Consider the following 13,304-nt stretch of genomic DNA (forward strand, 5'->3'; position numbering starts at 1 on the left):
AAATTTGCAACATACTGGCAGAACGATATAAAGAGAGAAATTCACCCCTAGAATAGATATGAAGATAATGATATAGAAGTAAGGGACGAAAATAGTGAATATTTAGCTGACATAGAAATTAATGAAGCTGATATTGTGCAGGCAATTAATGAAATTAAAAATGGAGCTGCTGCAGGCCGGATGGAGTCCCAATGCTATTTTGTTAAAGAAAGTAGTTCATTCTATCGCAAAGCCACTTGCAATATTATTAAGACAAAGTGTAGATACAGGCAAGATTTATGATGAGCACAAACTAGCATATATCACCCCTACTTTCAAAAGTGGATCAGACTAGAGGCAAGTAATTATAGGCCTGTGAGTCTAACATCACATATTATGAAAGTGTATGAAAGGGTAATGAAGAAAAATATTATGAAACATTTAATAATAATTTGTTTAATATAGGACAACACGGTTTCGTACCGGAAAAGTACACAAACCCAACTGTTAGTCCACCGTGAGAACTATTCAAAAATATGAAAAGCGGAAATGAAACAGATGTGGTTTATCTAGACTTTGCAAAAGCTTTTGACAAAGTAGACCATAATATATTAGCAAAGAAAATTAGAAAACACAATATCGTAGATGAAAGTAGGAAGATGGTTAAAAGAATTTTTACACAACAGAAAAACAGATAGTTATTGCAAAACGATGAGAAATCGGATGAAACCAAGGTAATATCCGGTGTGCCACAAGGTACGGTGCTAGCTGCAATACTGTTTGTATTATGATTGAAGACATAGACAGTAATGTTAAGGATTCGGTAGTGAGTAGTTTCGCTGATGACACAAGAATAAGTAGAGAAATTACTTGTGATGAAGATAGGAATGCTCTACAAAGAGACCTTAACCAAGTATATGATTGGGCAGAGGTAAATAGGATGGTATTTAACTCTGATAAATTTGAATCAATAAATTATGGAGACAGAGAAGGAAAGCTATATGCATATAGGGGACCTAATAATGAGACAATCACAAATAAGGAAAGCAGTTAAAGACCTTGGTGTGATGATGAATAGGAACATGTTATGCAATGATCAAATAGCCATTCTGTTGGCAAAATGTAAAGCAAAAATGGGAATGTTGTTACGGCACTTCAAAACAAGAAAAGAAAATGAACACATGATTATGCTTTATAAAACATAATGTCGTAGTCCACTTGAATATTGCAATATGATATGGTACCCACACTATCAAAAGGATATTGCACAAATAGAGAGTGTACAAAGGTCCTTTACAGCTAGAATAGAAGAAGTTAAGGACCTAGACTACTGGGAAAGACTACAATCCTTAAAATTATATAGTCTAGAAAGGAGAAGAAGAACGCTACATGATAATTCAGGCATGGAAACAGATAGAAGGAATAACAGAAAAATATCATGGAAACTAAAAATATCAGAAAGAGCAAGCAGAGGTAGATTAATAGTGCCCAAAACTATACCAGGAAAAATAAGGAAAGCACACAGAACAAATCCACTACGCACCAGCATCGATAATGCAGCGTCTATTCAATGCGTTGCCAGCTCATCTGAGGAATATATCAGGAGTGAGCGTAGATGTGTTTAAGAATAAGCTCGACAAATATCTAAACTGCATCCCAGACCATCCAAGATTGGAAAAGATGCAAAATATACCGGAAGATGTACTAGCAACTCTCTGGTAGACATTAGAGGCGCCTCACACTGAGGGACCATGGGGCAACCCGAACGAAATGTAAGGTCTGTAAGGTAAGGTCTCTCTCTCTCTATCTCTCTCTCTCTCTCTCTCTCTCTCTCTCTCTCTGTAAGTTGAAATCAACTGGTGTCAAGAGACAGATATAGATAAAGAAACCAAATCAGCCTTTTTCGGACAATATTAAATGCCGTTGTTTCAGCAAATGGTGACATTTGGTAACCAAAACCCGTAGAAAGTTTCCCTTCCTCAAAATTGAGAGTAGGGCAGGTTATTACATAGTAATTAAAGTTTCGGCTCTGTTGATGGTTATGATGGGGATGATAGTAGCACGTACAATGATGGTGATGATGATGATGATGAAGGAAAAGTAGTAAGTACAATAATGATGAGGATGAAGAAAAAGGTAAAAGATAAGTATAATGAATGGATGATGAGGATGAAGAAAATGATGATTGTGATTAAAGGAGATGAGGTTAGCCCCTCTCTCAAAGGGGGTATGCTTTTGCCTATCGTATTAGAGTTGCCTGGTAACGTGTTTCATTCTGTTAGAGAGAGAGAGAGAGAGAGAGAGAGAGAGAGAGAGAGAGAGAGATGGTGCAGGGAGTTGTGAAAATGGTTATACCAATGCAATGGTCCTCTGTGACGTGTCCTCCACCCTATACCCGAAAAACATTTGGTAATCCAGTTATGTTCTTACGTGATGAATGTAAGGCTTGTGAATCTGACGGGATCCCAAGACCAAACGTTTGTCTATTATTATGAAAATGTACAATTTAGATATGATTTAAGTAAAGTTTTTGCCATTTTACCAAGTGCTCCAATTGTATGAGGGGCATTTTTAATAAATTGTTGAAATAGTTTAGGCCTAATTTGTCTGTAATTTTTTTTTCGTCTTGTATGTGATTAGCTAGTGATCTTTTTAACATTTGATCCTTGCCAGATAAAAATCAAGACTAGTTTTCATTCTTTTTTATTTTCTTAGCATGGTGAGTTTTCCATTTCTCATAGTCTCCCACCCAATTTTGTAGGTTGTTCCACCACATATTTTTCTTATTATCATTTCTGGCTCCTTGAGGTTAGATTCTCACATCGAACTAGTATTTTTGTAAGCGTTTTTAAACATGTGCAGGTAACGTGTGAGTCTCCATGTGCCTGCCTCTGAAGGCAGCTTCACACGACCACGTTTTCCAGCATCCTTGGGTATCTGGTTATTCCATTCAGGGGTATCTAAGGGTTTGGATAGAGCAGCAGAGTTAATTCAGGAATGTCAGGTTTCACAAACTGAGTCATTTTACAGAGAACGGCGTTTCCCTCAATAAGTTTATCAGAGAACCTTCAAAAAAGGAGACTGCAGCCATAGTCCCGTGGTTTACAGTACATTTCAAAGCTGAATTAGTTAAAAAATTACTTGTCATATACTATCTAGAGGAGAGTCAAATAAATGAAGATGCCCTAACTAGTGTGATTTCCCAAGTGCTCGACCTCATTTCAGTGTAATGGCAGTGGTGAAAGAACTAGCTAGTCACTTTTTTTACTTACCAAAATAAAGAATTTTTTCCATCTATGTCCAAATATCATAAGAATTGATTGACTCAACTGAGAAAAGCAAATACCTTTAGAAGTTTACTGTTAGTGGGCATTGGTCTCGAAGTACATGGAGTGCGTTACTCTGACTCTTTTGGGAGTAGGCTTGAAACTATGCAAGACTTTTATGCAACGCTGTACCCATCTCAGTGAAAAAATGCCCCTAGATGCTGAAAACAGTCGTCCGTGTGACGCCACCTTGAGCGAGTTTGTTTGCATGGTAGAGCGGAAGAAAGAGAGCGAATGAAAGGATGAGTGATGACCTGTTTTTATAATACCCACAGACGACTGCTGGTGGGACAGAGCCCACACTCTGAAGAGCGACTGATAAACCATCACTCTCCCAGCCAGCATCATTGAGGTAAGGTTCTGTCGTGACGCACGAGAACAGGAAACGTACAATGACTCAGAGAAATTCCTTCCTTGCTGTAATTTTTTTTTGTCTTCTCCCTCTTATGGTGCCCTTATAAATGACCCCCCCCCCCCCCTCCCAAATATTCTTCTTGCGCTGTTACAGCTCGTCGTAAATGGATTTCTTGATGCAGGTGTGGTTGGTGAGATAGCAGCATCAGCAGCAGAGGCACACAGCAGCAGCAGCCGCATTGATTTAGGTGCTTGACACTGACGACCCTCTTGACCGGCAGAAAATCCCCCTCCCCGGGCTTTAAACACTCGACTATGGATAGCAAGAGTCCCAGCGCCTCGGGCAATGGTGTGGCCCACGATGACAACGACGACGTGGTGATGAAGGCAGCGGAATCCAAAAGCATGGCGTTTAACGGGTCTCCCAACGGTCATGATCGCCCTCTTTCCGGGAAGATTGATCACAGTGAAAAACCCGTCGGCGTTTTCGTCATGCCGCCAACGATAGAGAAACCTCCTTCGGCGAAGGCTGCTGACAGCCCCAGCAAAGCGGGTGGGAGCATGGACAGCAAGAACCACAAAGATGTCGTCGGCGTTGACAACGGGCACGCCAAGGATGAGAAAAAAGATGCGTCGAACGGTGACAAAAACGGGAAGTCCAGTGGTGACAAAAATGGCACTTCTAACGGTGATAAGAACGGTGGCACCTCTGACGGTGACAACGCCTCCGTTAAAAGTCAAGCAAGCCACGACAGCAGCCCAGAGGCGAAAGGCCAACAGTCTGCTGCGGACCAACACACAGCTCAAGAAGGTTCTGTCAGTAACGGGCCTTCCAAGAAAGAGGAGAATGGAGACGATCATAGCACAAAGTCTGACGAGAGTAAGGGCAAGGATGACAGTGCTGTTCAGGATGACAAGTCATCATCCAAAGGGGACGATGGTGATGCCGATGCTGAGTCCAGTAAAGGTAAAGACGACGGTAGTAAATCTGAGGAGAAATCAACGGCAGAAAAATCATCACCACAGCAAGAAAAGCCAGGGGAGGAGAAACCTTCTTCATCAGGGGATCAGGAAGGGGCAGATGCATCATCAGCAGTTGGGTCTCAAGGGCAAGGTAATAAGGGAAGTGAAAAGCATGATGATGGGAAAGTAGGGAAAGGGGATCAGCCAAGTGATGGTGATAAAGGCACAAGCAAAGGTGTTGATGAGCGTGAAGACCATGTCAGTAGTGATAAGGAAAAAGCGGACAAAGAAGAAAAGGAAAAGGATGAGGGAAAAGATGACTCGGATGCCAAGAGTGATAAGGGTGACGCAGAATCTGTTAAGTCTGTAGGTGACAAAAGTGTGAAATCAGTGGACAAGAGTCAGTCAGAGGCTGAAGAAAAGACTAAATCAGAAGCAGCGGATAAAAGTAAGTCAGTGGCTGAAGAAAAGAGCAAATCCGTGACTGAAGATAAGAGCAAATCTGTGACTGAGGACAAGAGCAAATTGGGTGATGAAAAGAGCAAGTCAGAAGGTGATGCAAAGGATGAACCTGGAAAAGAGAAAAGTACTTCAGAAACGCAAGAGAAGAGCAAAGCCGAGGAAGAGAGCAAATCGAAGTTGGGCGAAAAGGCTGAAGCTGATAAATCTGCCACGGAAGACAAATCGAAACAGGACGAAAAGGGGAAATCGGAAATGGAGGATAAGTCCCAGGGTAAGGCAGTGGAGTCCGAAGGCAAGGGCAAAGATATTGACGAGAAGTCTGTGTCAGAAGCAGAGAGAAGTAGAACTGAGGCCGATGTTAAGTCTATTTCTGAAGACGAAAGAAGCATAACATCAGACATAGAAGAAAAGAGCTTGAAGTCAGAGCCAGAGGACAAAAGTAAGTCAGAAGCAGTGAAGAGTAAACCAGAAACTGAAGACAAGCCAGATGTAAAAGATCAAAGCAAACCTGAAACTAGTGAGAAGAGCGTATCAGAAGCCAAGAGCAAATCTGAACCTGAAGAGGAAAGTAAAGGAGAAAAGGATGAACATGAACCGGAAGAGAAGAGTAAGTCAGAGGTAGAAAAGAGCAAGTCAGAAGAAGAGAAGAGCAAAGCTGAAGCATCTGAAAAGGGTAAATCAGATGAGTCGGAGAAAAGTAAACATGAAGGCGACAAAACTAAATCTGACGACGAAAAGAGTAAAGCTGAGCCTGAAGAAAAGAGCAAATCTGAAGCAGAAGACAAGAGTAAATCCGTGGCTGAAGAAAAGAGCAAATCTGAGGCTGAAGACAAGAGCAAATCTGAAGCTGAACAAAAAGCTAAATCTGAGGCAGAAGATAAGGGAAAAGCTGAAGATGAAAAAAGTGAAGTTGATGACAAGAATAAATCCTTAGCTGATGACAAGAGTAAATCTGAAGCTGATGAAAAGAGTAAATCTGAAGCCCAAGAGAAGAGTAAATCTGAAGCTGAAGAGAAGAGTAAGTCAGACGCGGAGGATAAAAGTAAATCAGATGATGAAAAATCTAAAGTAGATGAAAAGAAAACAGAAGAGGAAGAAAAAAGTAAGGCAGAATCTGATGGAAAAAGTGAAGCAGAAGAAAAGAGTAAATCTGAAGCCGAGGAAAAGAGTAAATCAGAACCAGAAGAAAAGAGTAAGTCAGAGGCCAAAGATACATGTAAAGCGGTAGATGATAAAGGTGCAGTAGTGGCCGACGTTAAAGATCAGAAGGAAGCCGAAGACAAAAGTGAAGCAGAACAGAAAAGTAAATCAGAGGCAGAAGAAAAGAGTAAATCCGAAGCCGAAGAAAAGAGTAAATCAGAGGCTGAAGATAAGGGTAAGCCAGAGGCAGAGGCAGAAGAAAAGAGTAAATCTGAAGCTGAAGAAAAGAGTAAATTCTGAAGGGGACGAAAGGGAAAAAAGTAAACAGAGGCTGAAAAGATAAGGCTAAGCCAAAGAGAGGCTGAAGGCAAAAGAAGAAAAGAGTAAATCTGAAGCTGAAGAAAAGAGTAAATCTGAAGCCGAAGAAAAGAGTAAATCAGAGGCTGAAGATAAGGCTAAGCCAGAGGCAGAGGCAGAAGAAAAAAGTAAATCTGAAGCTGAAGAAAAGAGTAAATCTGAAGCTGAAGAAAAAAGTAAATCTGAAGCTGAAGAAAAGAGTAAATCTGAAGCTGAAGAAAAAAGTAAATCTGAAGCTGAAGAAAAGAGTAAATCTGAAGCTGAAGATAAGGGTAAACCAGAGGCAGAAGAAAAAAGTAAGTCTGAAGCTGAAGAAAAGAGTAAATCAGAGGCAGGAGAAAAGAGTAAACCTGAAGCTGACGATAAGGATAAGCAAGAGGCAGAAGAAAAGAGTAAATTAAAGGCTGAAGATAAGGGTAAGCCAGAGGCAGAAGAGAAAAGTAAGTCTGAAGCTGAAGAAAAGAGTAAATCAGAGGCAGAAGAAAAGAGTAAATCTGAAGCTGAAGAAAAAAGTGAAGCTGAAGAAAAGAGTAAATCAGAGGCCGAAGATAAGAGTAAGCCAGAGGCAGAAGAAAAAAGTAAGCCTGAAACTGAAGAAAAGAGTAAATCTGAAGCCGAAGAAAAAGCTAAACCTGAAGCTGATGAAAAGAGTAAATCTGAAGCTGAAGAAAAGAGTAAATCTGAAGCTGATGAAAAGAGTAAATCTGAAGCTGAAGAAAAGAGTAAATCTGAAGCTGATGAAAAGAGTAAATCTGAAGCCGAAGAAAAGAGTAAATCTGAAGCTGAAGAAAAAGCTAAACCTGAAGCTGATGAAAAGAGTAAATCTGAAGCTGAAGAAAAGAGTAAACCAGAGGCTGAAGACAAGAGCAAATTAGAAGCCGGAGACAAGGCCAAAGAAGAGCCTGAGGAGAAAAGTGAAGCAGAGGATAAAAGTAAATCCGAAGCTGAAGAAAAGAGCAAATCCGAAGCTGAAGAAAAGAGCAAATCCGAAGCTGAAGAAAAGAGTAAATCCGAAGCTGAAGAAAAGAGTAAATCCGAAGCAGAGGAAAAGAGTAAATCAGAAAAAGAGGCTGATGCCAAACCAGAGAAAGATGAGCCTGATGCCAAAGAGGAGAAGGAGGAGGAAGTAGTAGTCGCTGTCAGCAAAGCTCCTGATCTGAAAGCCGAAAAGGACCAAGACACCAAAGCCGAAGAAGACAAAGAGGAGAAAGAAGGTGATAAGGAAGAGGCTGAAGCTGAAGAAGCCGAAGAGGCAGAAGACAAGGGCGAAGAAAAAGAAAAGGATGAAAAGGTTGCGGAGGTGTCACAAGAGCAAGAAGAGAAAGAAGTGTTAGAAAAGGAAGGAGAAGAAGATAAAGAAGCTAAGGGAAAAGAGGAAGAGGAAGAAGAAGAAGGTGAAGAAGCGGCAGTAGAAGACAAAGAGGAGGAAGAGGAAGAAGAAGAAGAGGCAAAAGAAGACAAAGAATCTGACAAGGAGGAAGAGAAAGAAGGAGAAGATGAGGAAAAGGGAGAAAAGGAAGCCGAAGACAAAGAAGAAGAAGAAAAGGCTGATGATAAAGAGAAGGGGGAGGAGGAACCCAAAACACCAAGAAAGGCAGGGAAGGAGAAAGAAGAGCCAAAGGCTGAGGGTGCCAGGACTCCGAAAAAGACCTTGTCGTCTAAGAGGCCCCGCAGATCTGCCCGACGAAGACGAGCAGGTGCGGAAGAAGTGGCAGGAGGAGGAGGAGTAGGAGGACTCAAGGGCCCCTTCACTATCTCTTTAAATAAGTCAGGGGGAGCCTCTGGTTTCACAGGGCAAAGACGCGTTCTGTCGACTCTCACGGGAAATGGCAGATTGCAAGGCCAGGCTTCATGGCTGAGTCTGAGATTAATGTGGTGTTTCAGTCCAAAATTTGTGTAAAGGTTCTCCATTAGAAATTGGTTTATGTCACATCATCATATTACAAAGTATGCCTCAAGAAATGAGACAAGGAAGCTTTTGTAATGAGAAAAAGCTCAATGTTATTGTAACTAATAATTGGGAATCTAAATATGTTTAGTCAGGAAACAAAGTGAACTGTCGACAGAAGGGATTTGCTTGGTGAAAATACCCTTTTTGTGACCAGGATAGTGGCTGATCAGTTGTCAGTAGAATGATGTTGTTCAAAGCAATATTTAACAGAATCAGAAGGAGCATCTACTGAGAAGTTTTTGTCAAATATCATTAGGTTAAGGAGGAATACATCATACCATGTTTAAGAGAACGATAGCTAGGAAATAATGTCTCAATTTAGATATAATTTAGCTTATAATGATTTTATCGTCTGTTCATGTTAGTTATTAATATTAATCTGAGATTCTTCAGAAGACTTCATTATTGTAAGCTATACTGACAAATGTAAATTCGAGTCATTAAATTTCCTTTAGTAGAAGCTCCATTCAGATAGAATATCATGACAGCCACCATTCAGGTCAGTCACAGAGGCTGAGTCTTTATGGGGTGTGCGAGGGGAAGGTCCATCACAACCTGAGGTCAGGTCAGGTCAGGTCAGATTGGCGAGGCACAGCGACGCCGCGACGCCAAGCTTAAGCCCTCGCGCAGCTTTATTACATATGATTTTGTTTTTATGTTTTTTTTTTTTTACATGTTTTCTAAGGACACTACAGGCATTCTAGCAGTTGGGCCAGGAAAGGCACTTAAGGGAAAAGTACTTCAAAAGATGTGCAGTGTAGTTCAGGGTCATTACTTGTGACCGTTCACATTCATTTCAACTAACGACTTAAGGCTTTTATCATTTTTAGACGACTTTTTATCAAAGATTTTTAATGTAGTATTATCTAGGTAGATTTCAAAACTCCTAATATCAGTAGAAAGAGGAGACATACTTAAATTTACTGACAAAGACAAGAAGTCCTCTCTGTCAGTTTTTTTGTTAGTGCTGTCAGTTGACATTACTGATCCTATTTTAGTTAAGGGTTAGTTAACATAGGATAATCCGTTGTACTATCAGGAAGAGAGATAACAGGTAAGATACAAAGTTTAAAAAGTTAGCTCTTAATTCTAGTTGATGGTAACCATTTTTGCTAGAAGCGTACAAGTGAAATACTTATACAGCTCATAACTTGTAAATTTTGTAGAAAAGAAGTAAGCCAGATAATCTTCAAAGTCATTTCAGTTTACAAGAGGGATGACTTGATTTTCACTGCAGGGGATTAAGGTATTTCACCTAAATGATAATAGCACATGGAGTTTATTTTCTTATTTACAAATGCGACAGCATTGTCGATCATAAAGGTAGATCTCGGGTTCAGATCCTCCAATAGAAACTTGGTTGCATGGCCATTCAAGAAACCTCTTAGCTAACAATGCGTATCATTGACTAGAGTTTAGTGTTGGAAGTACTGCAAATACCTTAGTGCCCACCTGAACCTTTGCCTGTGTCCTGCTTGATGCTCCTGAGCACTTTATCCAAAGTAATGTGACGTTAACCTCTGATGTACGTTCGTGGCTATTGTCAAGCAAGTTCCCCCTTTTTTTTTCTTTCCACCTTATAAAGCTGCTGATGGTAATCATTTTGTTTGACCTGAATTACTGTTGTAACTTTGCTCATAAATATCTCGTCGTAACAACTGTCAAATTTCTCAAAGCTAAACTGCTGATCTGTGACTGAATTTGTTGGAGAAACTGATTCATAACCAGATGCAAAGGGGGAAGATAATGCCTTAACATCATTCTGGGTACCCTTTATAAAAAAATGGAAGCAGACGACAAGATATTTAAGAGTGACCTGCCAAAGAGGAAACGTGTTTGTCACATCTGAGGAGCCATTGCCTTGCTCAGTAACATCTCTCTGAAGCTGCTCTTGTGCATTCTTTCCTTTGCAATGGATCTTGTTCCCTGTAGATTGGGCACCATTTATAAAGTGTTAGTTGAAAAAAAAATGTGTAGAAAGCACGAAATTTGCCAATTCCACCGACCTCCTTCGCAATTGTCCACTGTAGACGATCTCATTGTAGCTGAGCCTTCCTGTGTTTATTTACTTGTTCACTTCACTGCATTGTTTCTTCTTAATGAGCATATACCCACACTTGTGTCAGAGTCATTCCTTGGACAGATAAGTTACTGTACCATTAGGTACTCTTAACATTCATTAGGGTATCACTAAAATTTGTAGGACAGGATAATTTACTCAAAGTTTTCTAGTTCAGTTCTTTACACGGATTTCCATGTATGGTGAGACTGGTGGTTGTTGTGTGTCTGTTATGTTGTATTGCCTTTCAAAGACTGAGTATGCTATTCTTCGAACACTGTACACAACAGAGCATATTAGAAATTGATTTACATTACTCCTTTTCCATTCGGAACTCCCAACTTTCTTTGTAGTGTAGTAGTAGTAGTAGTAGTAGAATATTTCATTGTCTTTGTTGAAGTGATATTAAGCTTTTCAACTTGTAAATGTTGGCTGCTCTTTAAGAAGTCATGATGGCAAGGTAAACATGCTGTCCATCCTTGACAGTGGTAACTTCTCTTGTGTTTTAAGCTACAGAAAATATCACCTCACCAAGATATCCTTCCTGTAGTATACCCGCATGCATGGGCTTTCACCCGATTGAGGTTCCAAACTGACACTCTTGATGCGACTGTTTGGGGCAGGCATAGGCTCCAGTCAGGTCTACCTTAGGCTTCATCACTTAATAACACTTTCACTCACAAACAGTGGTTGTTATGACGCACAATGCTGTCCTTTCCTCCTTCCTTCCTTCCTTCCTTTCTTCCACCACACAACAGCTTTCTCACACCACAAGTCAGGCTTCATGATGAGTTGCAGAGCTTGGCACGATGGTGAATCTGCTCCTGCTCCAGATGCTGTTGCTGTTGCTGTTGCTGCGACTGCTACTGCTGCGCATGCTGCTGCTGGCTGAAGCTGTTAACCTTTGTTTATTTTCACCTTTTTTGCTGTCTTTTACCTGTCTATCAGACTATCTACTCCTGTGCATTGATTGAACTCTCCCGTCTCTCGACTTACTCTCTCTCTCTGCCTCTTTCTGTCTGACTCTCAGGCCAAACTCAGTGTTGCCAGCAGTACTGCAATGCCTGTGATGGGCGCGCTGCTCCAACTGCACGCAAGGGAGAACTTTTGTTTTGCTTTTGAGCAACCCAAACATTTTCTTCCCCTGAAAGAAAAAAAATTAAGAAAAATGTAACCAAATATACACCGCTTACACCTTTAGAAAGGAAGATAACGGTGCTATCTGATCTGGCCCAACCTACTGTTTGTTTGTTTATTTATTTATATGGTTGTTTCTTTATTTACAAACTTTTCCTGTGCCTTCTCACCACCTCCCCCCCACATCCCTGCCCCAAACCCCTTACTCACGCCTGCCATGACCATCATCATCATCAAACTCATCCTCATGTTTGAAGTGCTGCTGTTCTTGCTGCCTCCCTGTTCCCCCCCAAAAAAAATTCAAAACTAATGGACACACCTCTCCACGCTCTGGAAGCCCTTGAGAGTCACTGCATGAGAACCCAAAAATAATATTGATAATTAAAAAAAAGGTAATTGAAAAATATACATAATTTTTTTATATCACCCTAAAGGCCAAGCTTTTGTGAGCCTCGGCATCCAACACCATCCGGTACGACCAATGGAAAGCCTTTTAAAAGATGATGCTGCTTCTATACACAACTGGATAAACTCTCGCAGCCTTCAAGGAAAAGGGGCTGCCTAGACCGATAACCATAGAGTCCTTATTTTTGTAGTAGAAAACAGATTCTCATCATCATCAAGTTCATAGTGATGTTCTAGATGATGCTAAACCTCACCATCACATTGGAGACTTTTATTTTGGCCGTAGGAAGATATTAGAGTTACACATTCCACATCTATGTTTTATATTATACGATAATATACTAGGTCTATTTGTACGCATCTTTTCTTTTAGTGTTTAATGTATAAGCCATTTGTTAATTACTTAAGTTAATAGTTTAGATTTAGAGTATCCTTGAGAAACTACAAATACAACCTGTTAAAACTGCTGCTGTTTTAGAATTAGATAAGCATATTTTTGTATATTTTGATTCTCTTGTATACAATGTCATGTCGGTTGCTTTTGTTTTGTTTTTGACCGTCTCCTTTTTTGCCATGATGCTGAAGCATAAAGGTAATGTCTCTCTCTTAGCTATTTTAAGAAAGTGTTACTAGCTGTTTACCCTGTGTTGACAAACTGCTGTTTTGCCCAATGCCCACTAGTTTCCCCCTTTCTTTGTATAGAGTGTGACCCCCTCTCCCACCACATATCCCCCCCCCCCAGCCCAAAATGCTAATTGGTCACAGTGCCCCCTTCCAGTCGCCACCTGCTGTTCTCACCCACCCCTCCCACCCCCAAATTCCCAATCCCTGGTACACTGTTCGTGTGTTTCTTTGCAACAGTGGGACACAATGTCTTTGGAAACACTTGAGATCCCAAACGCATGAGCTTACAATGCATCGCACACTCAAGGAAAGACTTTGTCTTTGGTCACTGAATTGTATAGCCAGTCTCTCTCTGTCTCAGCCTCCTCCTATTGTAAGCAGACTTGTAGGCTTGTGCTGATACAAATGTTGGCTCATGTGTTCAAGAAGTTAAATGCAGTTTAAAAGTCTTTATTTTTTATGTATATGCTAATGAATAAGTTCACTGCTAGTTGAAGGGAAAGGTAAGGTATGTCCAGCCATGTTGGATTGTTCTTTGAAATCCAGA

General features: G+C 40.6%; 1 protein-coding gene across 1 annotated transcript in view; it reads left to right on the forward strand.

The window, feature by feature from the left end:
- Window positions 1-13,304, forward strand: part of LOC135201120 (trichohyalin-like) — an 86,089-nt gene that overhangs the window by 16,699 nt on the left and 56,086 nt on the right. The window contains exons 2-4 of the mRNA XM_064229996.1: window positions 3,010-3,205; window positions 3,941-6,478; window positions 6,597-8,278. Coding sequence (XP_064086066.1) covers window positions 3,010-3,205; window positions 3,941-6,478; window positions 6,597-8,278 — 4,416 coding nt within the window. The remainder of the gene's footprint in view (window positions 1-3,009; window positions 3,206-3,940; window positions 6,479-6,596; window positions 8,279-13,304) is intronic.

This window comes from Macrobrachium nipponense, chromosome 28, assembly GCF_015104395.2.
Source record: "Macrobrachium nipponense isolate FS-2020 chromosome 28, ASM1510439v2, whole genome shotgun sequence".
Classification (NCBI taxonomy): Eukaryota; Metazoa; Arthropoda; class Malacostraca; order Decapoda; family Palaemonidae; genus Macrobrachium; species Macrobrachium nipponense.